Genomic DNA, 21,343 nt, shown 5'->3' with positions numbered 1-21,343 from the left:
GCAGAAACAGCACACTGAAGGAGCCATACATTGCCCTATCCCCAGAAAAGCCCTTCACCTTCCCCGCCAGCAAAGCCTGGCTCATTCTCAGCCACAAGCAAAAAAACACTAGTACAGGAGGAGAAGGTGAACATAAGCAAGTCAGGAGGGAGATTTATGGATGCATGTATGTGTGTGGTCGCTTTCAGAACTGCCTGACAAGACCAATGATGAGGTTTGAAGCTGGAGGCTGAAGGGCAAGGACTAGGATGCTGAAGTGAAGTAAGAAAGGAGCAAGAGGCCATGGAATCTCCAGACTAATACTTGGCTATTTACCTTTTTTCAGTGTGATTACTGGGTACAATTAGAAGCCAACATTTACAAAAACAAGCCCTGGTGTTCTATCTGATACAGGGGAACCAGTATATACAGGTTAGAGTTAAGACAGCAGGCAATACTGCCACTCAGCTCTTAAGGGGTTCGGTTCACTGCTGAATCTTTGCAAACCAGAATTAAAACCCATTTTTGTAAGACCATAGAAACAGCATTAAATGACTGTGTGAGAATCAAGGAAGATTTTTCAAGCATAAGGGAGATTAAAGAAAATTTTAACAAAAACTAACTGAAGGTTTTGGTCTTTGGTCTTGCACTCAGGGAATCCATTTGAAATCACCTGCTTCCAGAGAAATTTATAATATCCTTACTACCAATGCGAACAGAAATAGTATGCACATGCAGGTGAGCAATCTATGCATTAGGATTATCAGATTAATTGGAAACAAACATTTCAGGTTTGCCTCATTGTCTAGTTTTGCTTTCTGAACAACTGTATGAACATTAGTGTGTCCAGGATTAGCTTTCATGTATGGTGTGGTGAGATCATATGAATGTAAAATGTTTTCTTCTTCCTTGCTGAAATACTGTATTCCAAAAGCAATACACATCATGCCACACACAGTTGGCCAAGTGCAAATCAAGTCCTCACTTGTTCCTTTCTACAAGATTTTCAAGGAAATTAGGGAAGTTCCTACCAGATATATTCTTTGGGAAATAAAGGGTAATACATCAGACCAGAGTAACTGCTGTGTCCAAACTTAGCTACTGGACAGGTATGGAAATTTGAAAAGCATCACACAAAGAAAAAGCATTATCTTAAAGGTAAGATTAAAATTTTAGGACAGATCTCACATTCATTATTACTTCTACCTGGATGAAGCCTCTAGTGTACTTCTACAATAGCTGTTCTCAACAGAAGAAAAGTACTTTGCTTGCAGTGGAAAAATAGGCTTGGAACTCCTTCATGTCAAAATTCATGCACTGAATGAATTTTGACCTGACTACAGCCTGACTACAAATGCCCCTGGCATAATTCTCATTAATATGTGTAGCTATCCTTTTCATTTTTAGGATGGTCTCAAGAAAAAACTTGGAGCACACTTCAAAACAGTACCATAAATAGCAACAGCACTTTAGAATGTTCATCATGCATCTGCAAGAAAAACTGTCATGTAAAAGAGAACACAAGTGTACAGCATTCAAAAAAACATAATATCTTAGAACATGATCCCCTTGAAAACCTTAAGGAATTTAAGGGCACTTATGTTATCATTATTGTGCTTGAATAGTTCAAGTTTACTTTGAAATAGCAATATAAAAATACAATTTACTGTCTGAGAATTTCCTGCTTATTTTGAGAAAAGGTCACAAAAGAGAATTCCTTATTGATACATTTTGTATAAAAAGGTTTTCTTGCTTCCCCATTCACATCATTCTCCTCACAAACAGATCGCATCTAGATCAATTATAATACATGTTTTCAATCACAAACTAGCACATCTGCAAACTCACTCAAAGGAAGCCTGTTACAAATGACGCCAACAATTCCAAGCTAGGATTCCCTAAGGTGAACTGTCAAGAGAGCAGCTTCCACTTGCCAGTTCCTTCAGTTCTAACAGGTAATATCTGTACATTGTTCAGATACTAAACCCACTTCACCTTCCCAGTTGTCTTTTTAATATTAGAAGAATGTAACATTTTCTTGTACAGGCAGTCTGTGCTGCAGAGTTTCCAAAGCACAGTGTGCTTTTCAAAAGCAACCTCAGATGCACATACACAGTACCTTGTATACCATTTATATAATTTTAGACTTCTTGTACTGCGTTCTCTGCATTGCAAGACTTTTAGGTTTTCTCTAACATGACTTGAAAAAAAAATCTTCTCAATTCAAGAGCTGTATATCAACTTTACCACAAATACCATTTAATAGTTTTCTATGACATTTAGGAGACAGGGCAAATTCACTGAGGAAAGCATCAGTAAGCATATTACAGCAATTTTTATTAATTACCTGATGAGTCAGGTAGCATCTAATGCAAACTGGGATTGCACAATCTGTTTAGTGGCACTCTGCTGATTTGTAGCAGTTAAATAGTAGGCCCTATATTCTTAATTTGCAGGATGGTGCATAGCAAGCCTCTGCAATGTATTCTCTAAGACACCATCTGGCACATGCAGGAGAGTAGTAGGTGCTACAATTTTCTATTCCCGTGTACCAAGGACAGACAGCAAAAGAAATTGCATTCTATTGATTCGTAGTAAGTGATAAGTAGAACAGCACCTAGCAGAATCTGCACAAACATTCTATAAAGTGAGCAGCTGAAGCTGAATAGAGAAATCCCAAAATATGAAAAGTAGAAAATGTTTTAGATAGATTTTGAAGCAAACACAGCAGCTGCTCTTGTTTGATCCACAAATCAGCTTTTGATAAATCCAAGACTGAAATGGCTATGCTAGCCTCAGAAATATTCCAGTTCACTCATACTTGAATTTTTGGCACACTCACTGAAGCCATAAGATTCGTTGGAGATACCAGACAGTATCTGCTTGCAAGTCCTTGTGTCCCACCTACAGAAGAAATCCCATAAATGAAGGAGAGATGTAACTCTTCCCACTGTTCAGACAGTAAGGGTAACTAATTCCCAAGAATACCTATTCCAGATGTGGTACAAAATACAGCAGAGCTCCTGTCTGCCTCTGTATGACTCTGGTCTATCACATAATAACCAACAGGCACTTAGAAAATATCAATATACATAATTTCAGCAGAATAAAAAAACACCTTTGCATACTCTGAATCTTCACTACAAGGCATGCTCAGAGTCTGAAAACGGCTCCTTGTTTCAGGAGACCTAAAACTTAATGACAGGAACAAGATGTCCCTCCCATCTGAATACCTGTGGCTGTCCATGGCAGTCTGCAGTACATCCAACACAGGGAGCAGAAGCCATAAAATACAGCTAAGGGAGAAGGGACGAGGAAGGAGGTCTTTGTCTAAAAACATAAGTACATTTCAAAAAGGGAATTTTTATTTCACTTTTTAAATGAAACTAATGAGTAAATGAGACTTACTTCACAACTTGTTTAGGCTGGGGGACAATGAGGAAAGAGAGTGAGTTGGCCAGGACAGGGTGAAGATGGCAGCATGTCCAAGGTAGAGAGGGAGGCACTCCTATGTGGTCTGCTTTCAGCTGCTGCCATTCAGCAAATAAAACATTGCTGCTCTTCCCATTTTATGCTGATGCACAGAACCCAAAGAATTTTCAGTCTCATAACGTGGTTACATCACAGACAGTTTTCACTGGAATACTATTTCTCCTCATAAAGTTTTCATGGGAACACTTTTCATTCCAAAAAATTTTTGGTCTTGCGGTTTTAAGGAAACAAGTTGCAAGTTCTGCAGGGGCTTAGAAAGGGGCTTAGTTACTTCTTGGATGAGACCATAAATTCATTTATCAACTCTTCTGAGTTGATTACTTCACAGAAAGGTGTTAGTTCTACACAGATAAATCATATTTCTCCATGTGAAAGAAATTAAAAGATAATAAAAAGGAAACATGTAAAACCTAACAGCTTTCTGGAAGAAACCCTGAAGGGGATTCTGAAGACTAAGTTTCTCCCTGTGACACGAACATGGAATAAGTGAAACTATTCCTAGCTGGATGTACTACTCAGAAAAATACACAGTCAGAGCAGTTATCCATAGCTCAGACTCCAGCTGGAGAGACACAGTGTGTCTGCTTTTGAGCACAACAGCTCAGGCCAGCACCAAAAAGTATGAGAGAACCTAAGATTAAAAAAAAAAAGAAAAATTATTGTAAGATATTTGAATTGAGTCTAGAAAAGAAATAACTGGCTTCCAATATGCAAGACGGAAGCACCATGAAGAAAAAAAATTCACTGCATTATGGTTATGCTAAATAAAATAAACCCCTGGCAACTAAAAGTATGCCAAAAAAAAAACTTAAATGAAGCATTCCAACAAGCTTTTGTCACAAAAGAATCCTTAATTACTGGAGGAAAGTGTGCAGAGAAGTTCTGAAATCTTTATCACGAGTACATTTTAAGAACAAGGAGGACAAATATCTCTCAGGAGTGGTTCAGATTCAGCTGGCCTTGAAGCACAAGGAACAGTGCAGACAACTCCCTGATCTCCATCCAGATCTTCTCCGTAAGTTTCCATGTCCCCATGTACGCCTGTGCCTCACTCTCAGTACAGACAAAATGGGGATAATGACGTAAAATATCCAGAGCCCTACTGACAAAAAGCCCACTATTTCAGATTCTGGATGAGGGGGTAACACCCAAAAAACAGAACAGTTGGAAGCCTACAGGAAAACTCCAACTGTTGAAATAATCATCATCTCTGAATGCAGACACCTTCCCTGAGGCTAGGAATGAAGAAATGTAATGACTGAAGTGTTTGTTAGCATGAAATTACAGTCACCCTGCAATATGACCTGTCTCTAGAAAGTGTTGCACTCTGATACTCAGATGTAAAGTTAACACAAAAAAGAACGAGCACACATCCCAGTGAAAACCTGAGCCTACTTAGAGCAAACACTGAACATACACCAGTCCCAACTTCATTACGTGACACATACCATCCTGTGAGGAGACAGAGATTATTACACGCTCAAACATTCTGTTTGAATTCATCACAATAATGACTGTTTCATATATTTCAACTGAAAAAAACCCTAACAAAATTCATCACTTAATCCCTTGTGTACACACATGTCACTTCTGATCACACACTGCGGGGGGGAGGTGCTTAGACTGAAGACATCTGGCAAAAATGACAATTTGAAATTATTCTTCTACAATTCAACACAGTTACATGCAAACTCTCTCAAATGCACTTGCACATTTACAGAGCAGCAAAGCACTATTGAAAAAGAACATCCGTTTTCCTGCCCTAATGAGGATTTGCCATCATTGAACAAAATGTCTGGAAGAGCTGTGTTAGGAGTCATTTTGTCAAGATTAGTAAATCGCTAAAATGTCAAGTACATTGTAATTTTCATAACATTTCCAGAAACCATTAAGGAAAGCAGTACACTGTCATGAATTCCCCCCCCCCCCAAAAAAAAGAGTGCATTCTTGCAATTCAATTTTAGATCTAAACTATTACAGAAAGTCATACAAAGTTTCTTCAAAGTTTAATTAAAGAAATAATCGTGCTTTCAGACATGGTGAGACTTTAAAAATGTAGAGCTTACTTTTACTGATAAAAGAACAAGCAGTGCAAAAATAAGTGCCCTCTTTCTAGAATGTGTCAGACACAGTTATGACAGAAATCCCATTAATAAAATTCCCTTGTGCATGACTCATTTTTACTTCTCACTTGCAAAAAGAACTCAGATTTTATGTAACTTTAATTATTGTCTTCCAAGAAAAAGTCATTTGCCAACAACAGCAAAACAAATTAATATTTCACATGAACACACTGAATGGAGCATTTCACAGAGAACTCGCTAGGGACCTAGCAAAAAAACCTGAAAAGCAAAGAGATGGAAACATAGGGCAAGCAGCAATACCTATCCTATCTATCATTTCTTCAAAATGTAATAAGGTGCAATAAAGGAGTTACAATCAGTCTAATTTGGTACTACAAAGAAATATTTTGGTATCAATTATGCGACAAAATGACAAATGTAAAGTTTTGTAGGTACTTTATACATTTACATTCTTTACTGTGTCATGATTTTTCAGATTTTTAAGGCTATTTTTAAACCTAGAAAACAATGCTGAGTTTAGAGTATGTTATAATATACCTAAAATTTGCTGCAAATTATAGATATGCACTTTCAACATCACCACATTTTAACATGGCTTTTACCTGGCAGAAGAACAAAAGCAGAAACGTCCTACTTTACACAAATGAGGAGTAGAAAACAATATCATATGCAATATTAATGAATACTAAATGAACTGCAATTGCTTCAATTCCCTCTTACTAGTTCTTACTCCACTACAAACATTAAAATGTCAGAGACCTTCTCAGGGATATTTCCCACTTAAGCAAACAAATTAATTATTTCTAGTCTTAGTTTAAAAGAAATCAGGTAAGTACACCTTTCATTTAAATTTAATATTAATTCAAAAATTTATTTTCAAAATATAGATGTTTAGCTTATGAATTAGTATAAACATGCAATTACTTCTATTTGGTTTATACCAAAACAACTCGTATCTACAGCAATCATTCACCCAGCAAAAAGAGAAGTACTCTTAAAAGAAGAAAAAAATATGTTAAGTAATGCACATACACAAGATGATAATCAACATAAGGTCAATGCAATCTACTTTACTACACTACAGGAATACACTTTTGCTCTCCATAGTAAGATAACCAAAGACCTTAAACAATAAAGGTTAAAAAGATTCTTAAGTTTAAATATACAAAGGAGCTGCACTCAAGTATTTGAAATAGATTTTCTGCTATAGAATACATTAGTATTCTACCTTACTTAATTTAAACTAATTTGATACTTAGGTTTACAAGCCAAATTTTGTACCTTATGTAAGCCTACTTTCAGTACATGACTACTGATAAAAACCAGTATCCCAAGCATGACACAGGCTCCTTTCAGTCATGATTATTAAAATTAAAAAAAAAAAGAGCAACTATTAGTAATACATATGTTCTAATAAATGTTATTGTTTCTTGGTATCAGACTTATGTTAGTAACAACAATATTATTATTATGTGGTATCAGATTTTAGCCAGGATCTCATTATTCTGTACAGTTCCATGCTTAATAACTTTTTCCTTCTTACAGTCATTAAATAGAAAAATCTCTCCTTTGATTCTACCAAATGCTTTCATATTCTCTTACCTTCTCAGTCCAAAGAACTGAAAGACATGCTGTTAGACTTACTTAGAGCTAACATTTAACTTGCTCAAAAGTGCAGGTTAAACAAAATATGTAATAGTGACTGGTAAAGCATTGTTATAATTAACACATTTGGTACAACACAGAAAACAAGAAAGCAAATCAATCTACCAGAATTATAAATAAGTGAAATGGATTAGCATAGACAATTGATGTCCTTGATGATCAAAATGAGAGAAGAGGCATACAAAATAAAGGATGAAAAGCAAAAATCTATTATTTAAGGAGTTGTAAAAAGTAATAATATAGTGCAGCATTTCTCAACTGTTTGGCTGCATTCCCAGGGAACTCATGAGGAATGGGAAGTGTCATTACAGTCTAAGCCAGAAACCCTTCCCTCATAGGCTACCCTGTAACAAGAGCTGGTGCAGGGCACTGGAAATCTTTGGTACCTTAGATCACCTGGTAGGAAAGTGACAGTGTGATGCCTACTGAGTTATAAGACTTCAGCAGCCCACAGCCCAGATGCAGAGCAGTGATCTGGCCCACCAGATTACTGGCAGATTTCACACCAGTCAAACAGTCAAAGCAAACAAAATCTTCTTCATATTGCTCCCTCAGCAACTTGATCTACCTGAAGATGTCCCTACTCTTTGTGGGGGGGTTGGACTAAATGACCTTTAAAGGTCTCCTTCCAACTAAAACTGTTCTATGACTCTGTATTTCTGCTACACCTCTCCAAGGAAAAATATTTCAGACTTAACGTTGTGTGACAAAATAGAGGTAAGGAACAATTACCTAAACATGTCAATATTAACAGTCTACTATCCCAGTTATTATAAAATCAGGAATCACAGAAACACAGAAATGGTTGAGATCGGAAGGGACCTCTTGATGTCAGCCTGCCCAACCCTCCTGCTCAAGCAGGACCACCTAAAGCCTGTCTAATGAACTGCAGCACTGTTGCCTAAGAAAACAATATAAACTTTTTATACTGCCAGCCGTGCAATGGCAAGTCTATTGTTGATATTTTCAATGCCATTCTTCTAAAACATAAAACAAAACAAAAAGACCAGTGCCCCAGGAGTCTTCTTGATTCAAAATGCCATGGACTGAATTTAGACATGCTCCTGGAAAGAACAGTCAGGAAGTAAGGATGGCAGCAAACCAGTGATCACTGTAACAAGGTATCAAAAGATAACGTGAATCAATTTTAGGTACATGTGTGTGCATTGTTAATGTGCGTAACTGGCTGCATATTTTCCATTTGACAGCATTTTTCATGACTATGCAACTGACTTCTCATTAACTTGATGCATTGCAAAGATCTGTATGTTTGACAACAGCCTTGTGATAATCTGGGAATATTAAACATCACAGTAGAAAAACACCATACATCTGCAAACTCCTAGGGCATATAATCGTATCACAACTGAATGATAATTCTAAATGGCCACAGTTTTATGACCAAACAACTTAAGATTTTTTTTAGAAGCAATCCCTGGATAGGAACCCTTTTGAACAAAATAATTAAATATACACAAACGATTCTCTTCCTGTCCCATTGCCCAAAGCGACAAGTTACATTCAAAGTTACATTCAGCTGGTACAACCAGCTGAACCAGAGATAAAGTAATGAACTAAGCAAAGACAGCCTCCCCCAAACTGCATGCTTCTTCAAACTGTATTTCTTAGATCATTTCAGTAAAGTCAGTGAGGTGATTGAGTGAGCAGAAATTTTTTGGACAAACTCCTTCAAAAGGAAAGCAAATCCTTACTGTAGTTCTGTGGAACAAGTTCTGGGTTCTTCGGTGTTTTGAGTTTAAAAGACACATCTCCAATAGTGACAGTATCACCTAAAATAAAGAAAACACGTCTTTTAGTTCTTACATACTTAGACACTTTAAAGAATTTGAAGTCCTTAAAATTTAAACCATGGGCCTGATGTGGTGAGGCTATGTGCTCACAAAGCAGCCTCTAACGTGCTTGTGTTTACTAATTAGGCTCTGCTGCTTTTCAGGAGATCAGGTAGCTGGACAATTCACATTTAATTAATATTACTTTTTCCTGTTTTTTCTTTTATTGCTGCTCTTAGAACCTTCAACTGGGAGCTACGAAAATCAAGCCCAGTGTAGAATACAATTCCAGCTACCATTGTTGACTTACTGAAATTAAAACTTTAGCATGTTTGCCTGTAGCACTATCAGCGACAAACACTTGTTGGGGTGATGATTTTCCTGAGTTTTCAATTAGCGGGGAACAGTATCTGTTGGAGGTACAAAACAACATTTTCATGCCAGTGGACCCCTCCTGCACTCCCTGACTGCATAGCTGCAGAACCTGGCACCTTTCCAAAGTCTGAGTGGTCCCAAGCACTTCTTGCTTGGGGTTTCAACAAACCTAAAGTATCTGGCCATTTTACTTCATGGTCCCTTCACTAGGACTTGTCTGTCTTATCTATCTTTCTGTAACCACAGGCTTGAATTAAATTGCAGGGCATGCCCTGTGCACTTTCTCATGGAAAACAAAAGTGAAATCTAGTTTGCAGTACGGAAACGGGCAAGCACCAACGCAGCAGTGGTCACACTGAAAAACAGCACAACACCCAAAACCCAGGAAAATGAGGTTTGGACTAGTAAGAACACAAAAGTCTATTTTCTTTCAAGAGTTTTGGCCCCACAAATGAGTTCACAAGTATTAAGACCATCAAACTAAGATAACTTTAGCAAAAGGACATTTTTCCCATTACTGTTGCTAAAGATAACACCACCTGCACTGCACTGTAGCACATGTGTGAGGATGGAGAGGATTGCTGGAGTAAGACTGCTGCACAGGAGTATAGTTTTGCCACAGCACTCAATTACACCTCCTTTCCATGAACTGAGGCCAAGTTTTGGAACTGTTTCATGTGTTTATGCTTTTCTCAGAAGTGAGATGCAGAAAACAGAGCCCACAAACAAGATCAAACAAGGATCCAGTACTTTTGTACACCTGCCCCTTGTCCTACTCCATCTAAGAGGACCCAGTCTACAGTTGCCTATCTAAAGCACCATAAAAGACACCAAACAGTTTGGAAGACTAATGCTGGAACCAGAAAGGGAGATGCTGGAGAAGCAGCTTGCCCAAATTAAAAGAGGTAACTAAAACTACTCCCATACATGCAGTAGCTCTCCCTTCAGTGAACCATAAGTCTAGGTTTGCACCCAAATGCAGTTCTCTTCCAGCATACCCAGATATTACTGCTCATCTCACAGGACTAAGAATTCCCAGGTTCTGACACGGCTCACAGAATTCATGTGAAAGGACTAGATTTGTAGCAGCCAGAGTAGAATCACCTACAGCAACAAAGAGGAAGCAGTGAAGAAAGGATTATAGCTGATTTCCTGCTGAATTGAAGGGCTTGACTAGAATGCACAGACTGGGATTCACAGCCTGACATACATGCCAGCACATGGGTCTTTATACTGTTTCTGGAATCAGTCCTCCATTCTTCCCTAAAATATTGGCAAAAGGTAGTAAGCTGATGATTGGTCCCACATTATATGCAATACAATATAATACATTTTATGCCACAATACAGTGCTCCAATAGCTTGCCAGAAAGTGGGACACAGGCAACAGCAGTACTGCCATATAAAAGGCAGACAAGTATTCATCCCTGGTTCTCAGGGCAAGCAGAACCAAGAAGATCCCACTCAGCAGGCTAGAACTAAGCACCCTTCTTTGATTGTGAAGAGTCCAGAAGTGGAATGGTTCCAAACAGAGCTGGGCTAAGCTAAGATTTAGGTAGCTGTCTAGGGCTTCAGCTCCTTTTCTGGCCCTTGCTGAATTTTCCTTTCAAATGCACCAGAGAGTACTGTGCCCTCTCCAGCCTGAAGCATTTAAACACAGTCCAAAAGAAAGTCCTGCAATAAAAGCTTAGAGCCCTGGTCCTGACTCTGAGAACTCTTACACATATTAAAGTCATTGAACAACAGACACAGGTACTGCAGGGACTAAAATCTAGCCCTCGGCTATCCCAGTGTTTTGCTCATTTCTTTGAGTTTTAAAGTAAGAAGACCTATTTTACTCACATCATCTTCCTTTCCCTTTCTTCTACTGCAGTTCCACGCTCACCCTTTCTCATGGGGAACAGCTAACAGGGATCACGGCAGGACACCAACATTTTTGCCACCACATCTTTTTAATCTGGGTTACCCATGGTGATAGGATGAGGGGAAGCCATATGCAGAGTGACTGAGTCACAAGATTTGTTCAGCCTGGAGAAGAAGAGACTCATTGCAGTCTTCAGCTTCCTCATGAGGGAAGGGCAGGGGCAAGAACTGATCTCTTTTCTCCGGTGACCAGGGAGGCATGAAGCTGTGTCAGGGGAGCCTTTTCCTCAATCTCTTCAACCCAGAGTATGGTTGGACACTGGAACAGACTCCCCAGGGAAGTGGTCACAGCCTGACTGAACTCAGAAACTGTATTTGGATAATGCTCTCAAGCACATGGCAGGATTCTTGGGGCAAATTCCTGTTCAGGGCCAGGAGCTGATGATCCATGTGGGTTCCTTCCAGCTCAGGATATTCTATTAATCTGTGGTTCTACGAAAATGCCTCCAAGTTGATGCAAACACCCTAGAAGCCCACTGCTTCCTCCAAAAGTTGACATCTCTCTCATTAGCCCAGCCTGGAACAACTTTAACATTCTAAAAAGAGCAAGTTGCCTTACATATCCTTAAGAAATTAGTGACAGTTTATTTTCTCAGAATTCCCCAGCCAACATGCAATGAGACAAGAGTATCTGATTAATTAGCTGCTAGCTGAAATCACCTCAGCTCAATAGTAAATACTATTTCATGCATACACAGTCTTCCAAAACCCAGTAGGGCCAAGATGCCAAAACAACAAGATGTCAAACTTTTTCAATACATTGGGATGATAATATCATCTACAGAACAGAATTCCAATTACCTAGTTTATTAGCACAGTACTGAAAAGCCTTAGTTGATTTCCTTACATTCCCTTAAAAAAAAAATCAAACCTGAATTTTGTCTAGGTGAAAAATGCATCACTTCTGGTGGTATTAATGTCAGTCCATGTCACACTAACCCTTGATCAACATATCTAACCATGTTCAGAAAATCCCACAAATATTCCAGACATCAACGGACCCTACAAGCTTTCATGAAAAATGGACTGGGAGAGAACTATATGTAAGATGTGGTGAGAGCTGATCACACAATCAGGGTATTCAGCTTTTAATTGGTTTGTTGCTGCCTGGAGACAAATGTTGCCTCCAACTTGCATCTGTCCAGAAAGCAAAAATATTAGCAGTGTTTAATAGAACCTTAAGCAATAACAAACCAAGACGGCAGAGTCCATTTACCTAGCTAAACGAGCATAGGGAGGATTAGCCCACTAATCTTATCACACACTTCCACCTGGGCTACATTTTCTCGTCTCAATTTGTTTCTTCTGTACTTGTTTAAAAACTCATGTTTGGTTACTCCATTTCCACTGCATTTCCAAACCCTTTGAACAGAGATGTCATTCTGGATAGGCTCTTTCTAGTGTTTCACCAGCTGGCAAGGAACTGATAACAGCCTGCTTGGTAAAATGGTGGTGTTAAATCAGCAAAACCCATAATTTGAGCACATGTATCCCAAATTATCTGACTACATGGCAAATTAGGGAACAGCCCACGGTACTCCAACCCATTCCACAAGCTACTACCACACTATTGTGGACAAGAGCTATATCCACAGGATTTTGTGATGAAGACTCTGTAGGCTGCATCAGGCTTGCTTGGGCAAGCAGTGAAGATGTGCTTCTGCTTTCCTGTCTCCCACAGAGAAAACAGTAATCTTAAATACCACAGTCTTTGGGGGAAACAGTGGGATACAAGCAGTGCATAATGTACACAAAGAAACATGGCTGCTGAAACAAAACAAGAGCCACATTGGCCAGAACCCCAAAGGTAAAAGGGACATGCCATTCACAGGACAGATAGGATACAGACACAGGAGGTCTTCTGAGAACCTATGCAATAGGGGTCAAAAATTGGCAGCACACAGGATCCTGAAGAGACTGAAAAAAAAAAAAAAAAGAGATATGAAAGCAGCCTCAATGCAAGCAATGAGCTCATTCTGCTGCATCTCAGAAAGACAGGCATGAATTGCACCTCTGGCAAAATGGAAATTAACACACGGACATATGTGTAATGGCAGAGCACTGAGTGATATGCTCTCTTCTTTAGACCTATATTTTAGACAGAAACAATATTATTGTCTGTATCTGTTTTTTACAGTAACTGAGAAGAGCTCTTGAGACAAGCAGGCCTTGTCTTGCCTACTCATTCTGAAAAGAAAGGCAGCACCTCCAGTTCCAAGTACCTGTGCAGCAGAGGAAACAGCCAGAAGGCAATTTGGCAAGGCACCCCTGCACGAACACCCCGTGTTTTTATTCTCCCCCAGCGTCTCCTACTCAGTGTTGGCCAATATGGAACAGTAAGTCTGATGGACCTTTGTTCTGACCCACTGTGGATGATGTGATGTTACATCTCAGGGGGAAGGCTTCCTGAACATGCAGCCTCACTGTGCCCTTGGCACCTTTGACTGATCTTAAAAGCCAGTAAGTATCACACCAACTATCCCTCCTCACTTCTCCACCTTCCAAGAAGAGACTATTCCCTAATCCTACTATTTATTCCTGTATGCTGAAAAGAAAAAGCCACTGCTGTTATTATTTACAGCAACACTGGTCATGATAAAGACAAACAGATTGCATATCAACTACACATTAAAAACTTACAAAGTAGAAAGAAGTTTTATTCTACTTGCCATTTTTTCTGGTAAAAGAATAAAATTAATCCATTTGAAAAGGCTATTTTAAAATAAAGAAATCCTACTGTAAATGAAAACAACCTGAAGAGATCTACACATGTATTTAGGTTTTTGAGTATACAACACAAATAGTTCCAATCTCATATTTGTATTTATCTGTGTTTTTGTAAGACACTACAATGAAGCTTCAAGAACATTATGTTTTTAGGTTGCTGAATTTATTGCCTTCTGGCCTCTTTAGTCCTGAAAATAGGTGAGATTAATACACTCTCCTTAGTATATTGCACATTCACTTGTACACAGACCATCCATCTGGTTTCGGAACCTGCAACAACAAGAGCATATTAAAACTGTAAAAGTGCTAAGTTCTGCTAATAGTAATTTCTATGTGATAAAACCACACCTGTTAAAGGGAAGTTTGAAATCTGTACTATATTCAAATGTATATTTCCAGGCCTTAATTTCATTCTAATGTGAAAGAGGGGGAAAAAAATATGCTTTGAACTGGTATTTATCCAGCACACTTCCATAAAGAAACAGACAAGAGCATCAGCTCTTACTAATCCTTGAAGAGCTGACTTATTTTGAAGAAACAGAAATAATACTTTCCAAGTTTTCCTTTTTCTTAACTTTTCCAAACACACTATTCAGGGAAAAAAAAAAAAAAAAAGGCAGCCCTGTAACTTACTTCTTTTTTACATTTCATAGCAGCTCTTATTGGCCGTCTTTACGGATGCAAATATTACACTCATTAAGCAACACTGTTGCCTACCCTGCACCTCCTATCTGTATTGGAAACCTCCCAAATACATGAACATGAAAGGACAGGAACCTATTTCCTGCACTCGCAAGGTTTAGGTTTGCTCCTTGATCACCAGTGCCTTCACACATAGACGAGGTGGAGCTCAGCTCCTGTCAACAGGACACTGCAGTCTGACAGCTGCTGCTGACTGAAATAGATGAATGTTTACATGACAAAACCTATCTCTGAGCTAAGCAAGAAAATCCACTAAAGTTCTGGATTTTATGGGCAAAAGGAAGTCTTTCCCTCTAAAGAATCAAAACAACTTCTTCAAACAAAATTTGAATATTATGCAATCTCTACTCAATGTTCTTATTAGACCTTCTATTTTATTTTTTTTTCATTTTCAGGTTTGAAGTTAACATTAGATTTTTCAATTGTCTATTTCAGGCTGGCTAATGAGTGTCTTTACTGGTTACAGTCCAAGGTGTCATGAAACCAAAATCTCGGTATTTACTCCAGAAAGGTAACATTTTTATTCATTTTTCTGCATTAGCAGAAGATCAACAACATGAACTCGGAATCTTATCTGACGTTGATCTCTGCTCTCTGGTGACCAGTGATAAGACTTGGGGAAATAGCCTGAAGCTGTGTCACGTAAGATTTAGGCTGGATATTAGGAAAAGGCTTTTCACCCAGAGGGTGGCTGAATCCTGGAACAGGCTTTCCAGGGAAGTGGTCATAGCACCAAGGTTGACAGAGCTCATGGTGTCATTTGGACAACGCTTGCACATGGTGTGACTCTTGGGGTGTCCTGCACAGGGCCAGGAGTTGGACTAAATGAATCTTGGAGGTCCCTTCCAACTCAGCATGTTCCATGATTCTATGATCCAGACATGCAGGAAGCATACAATCTTTACTTAGCAAGAGCTGAGTTATTTGGGCCAATACCCTGAAAGTAGGGAGTCTGATAATGCTCAGTTACAAAAGTCATATGAGGTGGAAAATCAATTTTAAATGTTTATTTAAATTATGATCTTACACAGACTTGATAAATTCCAGAACATCTCTTCACATTTACCATGTGGGAGAGGTGTTAAGCTGCCCATTTCATCAAATATCAAAACACTGCAGAAACATTGGTCATCTTCAACCTCAATATCAGTTTACTACCAAGGTAAGATCTGATGAGCTGTGGCTCTGTCCGAATCTCCAAAACCTTCAAAGACAATGTTCCACAGGCACTCCAGCCAATCTCTTCTGCTGCTGTATTCAACCTGACATCACTGCTATCACCCAGCCTTTTCACCAAAGCTGTTACTCAGCCAGTCCCTTCCCAGCAACACTTTACTCCACTAGCAGACCTTCATACTTCTAAACTTTCTGAGGTTTCCATTGTCCCAGTTCTCATGTTCATCACGGTCCTTCTGGACCAAATGTCTGCACTCTGGCAATATGGTAGGGGTTTTGTCCCTACATACTAAATTGCACTTTTACACTCCTGCTGTCTGTCCTTACTTGCACTTTTGTATGTTCCCTGTTTACGTTTTAGGTCACTGAGAAGGCCTGGTGCTGCTGCTGGATGGTTCATTCCTGAGCTGCCATTAAGTTTTCTTTAAAAATTTTTGAGCTCTCCTATGCACCTTCCATCTTCACGGTTGTTAATCAAAGGATTCTACCCACGAATCTCCTGAGTAAGTAAAAGCTTGCAGCCCTCAAGTCCAGGATCCTAATTCTGCTGCTCACCTTCCCAGCATTACTCCAGATGTGCAACTCAGTCTTGTTCCAGTCACTGAGATCCAGGCTGCCACCTGTGACCAAACTGGTCACAGCTCTTCCCTTCTTGAAAGCAGCAAAGTGAAGAGTTAACCCCGACTCTGGCATCTGAGTTACACAATTTTTACCAACACAGCCTAGGAAGCACCAAGAGTGCACACATGCCAGATTGCCCTCCTAGCTGATGTCTGCACGGCTGAAATCCTCTGTGGGCATGAGAGCTCATGAGTGGGAGGTTACTGCTAGCTGTCTGTAGAAAGCGATATCCACCAGCTCCTCTTAGTCACACAGTAACAGATGCCCATTGCATCACCAGTGCTCCCTTCCAAAACTTCTGTAGCCAGTGCTACTTTTGTGAAAAATTAGCTCAGAGTGTTTTGAAACTGTAGAAAGATTTCTGAAGTACATTTTGCTCAGCGGAGAAAAAACAGACTATCTATTCTAACCTGAGATAACAGCACTCAGATAACAAGTACATCAGTATAATTTCAAAAATGTATTTCAACCAAAGTGAATATACAACTTAAAATCAACAGAAATGTTTTTGAAATTTCACATTTACTGAAAAGCTATCCAAAATCGACAAAACAGCTTTAAAATTAGCTAAGGCATTGCCTACAACTATCCTGAGTCCCTGAGTACGCCAAGCAGCCACAATTTCAATCTTATGCATAAAGCTGGGCATAACTCGCAGAACACAACAACACATATCAGGCCTGTAACAGTTGTTTAAGAGAAAAAATTAAATTTCAAACAACTGGCAAATATTAACACTTAGAAGCTATTTACTGACATCCAGTCATATATCAAAAGTGAAGCTGACCTGACACTTCACCCCTTTTTTCCAGCTACAGCAGCACGTCTAATAAAATACGCTTTTTTTTTTTAACCATGAACCTTTTCTTTTCTAAATGTTAGAATAATTTGAAATAACCCAGGCATAACTCTGCAAACTTTCAGACAACTGGCTTTGAAAATTCCCATCTCCATTTGCTGCCTTTTGAGTTATGCTGACGCAACAGCTGTACACAGGCTCACCATAAATCAAATCCCTGGAGTCATTTCAGTCACCACAATGCAGCCCCCTAAGCACAACTATGGAGGCAATGAACAATTATAGAATGTCAGGAGAAAGAAGAAAGAACAAAGTCTCTTTATAAATAGGTTTTTCCAGCAAAAAAGAAAATATTGCCAGAAACACACTCACAGCTGTCAACATGTGAACTTCAACAAAGATAATGACACAGGTAAAATTGGAAAAGGCAATGTGCCAGAAAACATGTACACTCATCATTAACCAGTTCTTTAGTCTTTGGACAATGACAAACCTGGAAAAAAACCCACTTATAAACACACAAATTCACAGTCTTCTTTCAGATTATTGATTTTTACCACAATCATTTAGATCCTGTACACTGATGATGCACATTACAGGATTCTGAAGTGTGATGCAATTTTCACAAGTTTTACTCAGCAGATACACTTGTATGTACTACTGAGATCTTTTAGGCTTTAAACACAAATTTGATAAGGAACTGGAATTGACCAAAAATTTCATGTAAGCAAAGCAGAGGAAGTGAAGCTGGACAGGCAGGGCTGCAGAAAACAGTGAATGTAGCTAATATATATTTTGATCTACACAAGTGACAAAGCATAAGTTATTTTATGTACAATGAGCAGCAGAGCACACGAGAGATCATCCTTTGCCTGTACTGTCTGGCTGGAAATGGTCTTTATTTTTCCAGCTCTTCAGTTTACATCATATTGAGCATTTGTTCCCTCTAACCCCTTAAAGCAACTCCAATATTGTGTATTCTGTCAGCTTTTTATAAATATTCATATTATGTCTAGATTAAAATAATTAAATAACTGACAACTGAGTTAGGTAGAACCCCACTTTATTCAGCTCACAGTGCATTTAAACTAATTCATCACAAAGAACTCCAGTCTACAAAACTTTGATACTTTTTAGTCTTTTAGAAGGAAACATGAAACCTGCATTAAAAATGATTCTGACAGTCAGCCTTCTACATTTGCTACTATAAATTGTTTCCCTCATTAATTAAATTATGCAACCCCAAATCCTTCCTAGATATTCCCATTACCCTTTTGTGATGCAGTCTCTTTCACTTCGAGACTTCTCTTAAGCTTTACCACTTGACAGCTTTAGCGACTCCTCCACAGCCCCCAGTGAACCAGCAAGCCACACTTTCCAAAGACTGAGCTGAAAAGCTAAGAAGGTGAAAAAGCTGAAAAGCTACTTCACGTGTAACAGCACAACATCAGGCAACAGTTCCTCCCTTACATTCAAAAGGCACCAGGACAGACAGTAAATCTGACCTGGCAGGGATGTCACATCCAAATTATGGTGTACACAACAATTTGCTGTTTAGTTGACTCTTAACAGCTTCCAGCCTTTTGGGACACATTTTGTTTATATATGGAAGAGACATGCAACCTCGACACCACTTACAACAAGAATTGTAATTACAGCAGCTGCACAGAAATACCAAAAACACATACGGCACAAAAAATTTCAGATCATCTTTTGTAGCTTCAATATCGTCAAAGAAATGCTAGGCTCTGCAAGAGGACATGCAAACATTTTAAAAATTAATTAAAAGAATACCCACAAAACAAAACAGGAAAAAAACCCAATATGCTTAATATCAACATCCCAAATTCACAGAAAAATGGGAAACACAATAAAGAACATGATGCCTCAGGTGTCGGGAGAGTAAGTATCCCTAATATTATCTATAAGATTCTCTAGAGCTTTGAAACTTAAATCTTTCTACCAAAACTCCTACCATCATTGACTGCAACTGGAAATACTCCTACTATTCACATATATACAGAGAGTATTCACAAATATCACTGAATTAAACTCAGTTGCGTTCCACAGCACATTTAAAGTGATGATTTTTTTTCTAGCAATACTGCATTTGCTACCATTTTACGCTGCTAAATTTCTTTTTGTTCTTAAGGTTACTCATCCCAACATAGGGCTGAAAAGTGCTCAGCTACCTTCTTCAGGTGTTTGTTTTACTTGACTCACTTCATTGCTAACTTGTTTTCTTTCACACTAATTTGTTTAATGCTAAATAACCCTAGTCTTTCTAGTACTTTTCACAAATAAAATATTATCTATTCACAAATTTTTGAAGGAATTTTATGGCTATTAATTCCTCAAAGACTTCCATCTTGAGTAACTTTTCAGAAACTAAACAAAGAAATGAACCGGTCAACTAATAAACAGATTTAAAAAATTGAAAATGGAGAGAAATGGGATTAAAGGGGTGTAATCAAGAGCTTGAGCAAATACTCCCCCAGCAGAACCACTTGCAGATCACTACTCATCATTCACTCTGTACTCAGGAGCTTTGTTGCTTTTGGCATTCATCCTGAGAAGCATCAGTTACCACAGGCATATTCCAGACACCGCTCGGCACAGGCCCATCACCTGTCTCAAAGGTCACCAGAGGATATTCCAGGGCAGTTCAGGTCATCCTGCATGCCATCTGCAGGCTCAAGGTCAACCCTCTATCTCATTACCATGTGCTGCCGGCACACTCAGACACGCACCGGCCTTGGCAGCCCCGACACAGACAGTGAGGCTCTGTCCCACCCGAAGGAGGAAGCCGTGTGATGCAGGAACAGAAAGCATGGCACCATGTGGCAGACGCTCTGCGGAGCAGGGTGGTTCTCACAGGCACCGGCTGCAGGGCTGCCCCTTGCTTCACTGGGCTGCAGCACTGGGACCAGGAGCTATCACGAGCCACAGTAAGCGTCCCTGCAAGCCTGTGACTGAACTCTGCCCCTTCGCCCCGTGCCAGCTTGCAATCAATCAGCTTAGAAAAGACCTCTGAGATCATCGAGCCCAACCTATGACCAAACACCACCACGTCAACCAGATCACGGCACCAAGCGCCATGTGCAGTCGTTCCTTAAACACCTCTAGGGATGGTGACTCCATCACCGTCCCTGGGAAGTCCATTACAATACTTAATCACCCCTCCTGTGAAGAAACGCTTCCTCCAGTCCAATCTAAATCACCCCTGGCACAGCTTGAGGCTACGGTCTCTTATCCCATCAGTTGTTGCCTGGGAGAGGAGACCGACCCCCACCTGGCTACATTCTCCTTTCAGAGTTGTAGAGTGACAAGGTCCCCCCGTTGAGCGCCCTTTTTCTCCCGGCTAAACAACCCCAGCGCCCTCAGACGCTCCTCACGGGACCTGCCCTCCAGACCTTTCCCCAGCTCCGTTGCCCTCCTTCGGACCCCGCGCACTCACGAGGAAGAGACAGTGGGGCGGCAGCGCAGCCTGGCCAAGCCCGCAGCCCACAGGGCGGGACCAGCCTGCCGGCCTCCCCACGGCCCGGCGGCAGCGCCGGGGCAGCCGGGGGAGGCTGCGGGGGCCGAGACACCCGGGGCCGGGGTGGGTTACCTGAGCTGTGCAGCGCCCTGACCTCGGAGCGGCCGTACCGCGCCGCGGCCGCGCCGCCGCCCACCACCTGCCGCAGGAGCAGGCGGACCCTGCGCGCAGCGGGACCCCCGGCCCCGCCGCCCAGGCACAGCACCCGCGATGGCATGGAAACCGCGGGGAGACGGCACAGGCAGGGCACGGACACCGGCACCGCCGCGGCCCGGCCGAGCGCGGGGGAAAGGAAGCGCCGCCGCACAAGGTCCCGCCGGAAACCAGGGCCGGACGGGCGCGGGCCGGTGCCGCCGGGTGCGGCGACCTGCCGGAGCCGGGCCACAGCCCCATAGCCCGAGGCAGCCCCTCGGGAGAGCGGGGGGTTAACGGCGAGGACAGCGTGTTTTATTTTTATGTGAGGGGGCTGAACT

General features: G+C 40.5%; 1 protein-coding gene across 2 annotated transcripts in view; it reads right to left on the bottom strand.

The window, feature by feature from the left end:
• VWA8 (von Willebrand factor A domain containing 8) overlaps positions 1-21,123 on the bottom strand; it is a 183,203-nt gene extending 162,080 nt beyond the window's left edge. The window contains exons 1-2 of one of the 2 annotated variants that reach the window (XM_066176231.1): positions 20,943-21,123; positions 8,933-9,010 (exon numbers count right to left, since the gene is read on the bottom strand). In XM_066176231.1, the coding sequence (XP_066032328.1) occupies positions 8,933-9,010; positions 20,943-21,087 (223 nt within the window). In that variant the 5' untranslated portion in view covers positions 21,088-21,123. Of the gene's footprint in view, positions 1-8,932; positions 9,011-10,383; positions 10,405-20,942 lie in introns of those variants that run through there. The other variant, XM_066176232.1, reaches the window with a different exon arrangement.
• Positions 21,124-21,343: the final 220 nt, after the last annotated feature.

This window comes from Chamaea fasciata, unplaced genomic scaffold (genome assembly GCF_029207755.1).
Source record: "Chamaea fasciata isolate MVZ Bird 193981 ecotype frontalis unplaced genomic scaffold, bChaFas1.0.hap1 SCAF_2, whole genome shotgun sequence".
Lineage (NCBI taxonomy): Eukaryota > Metazoa > Chordata > Aves > Passeriformes > Sylviidae > Chamaea > Chamaea fasciata.
Note: the sequence above shows the minus strand (reverse complement) of the source record. Positions and strands in the feature narration are given on the sequence as shown.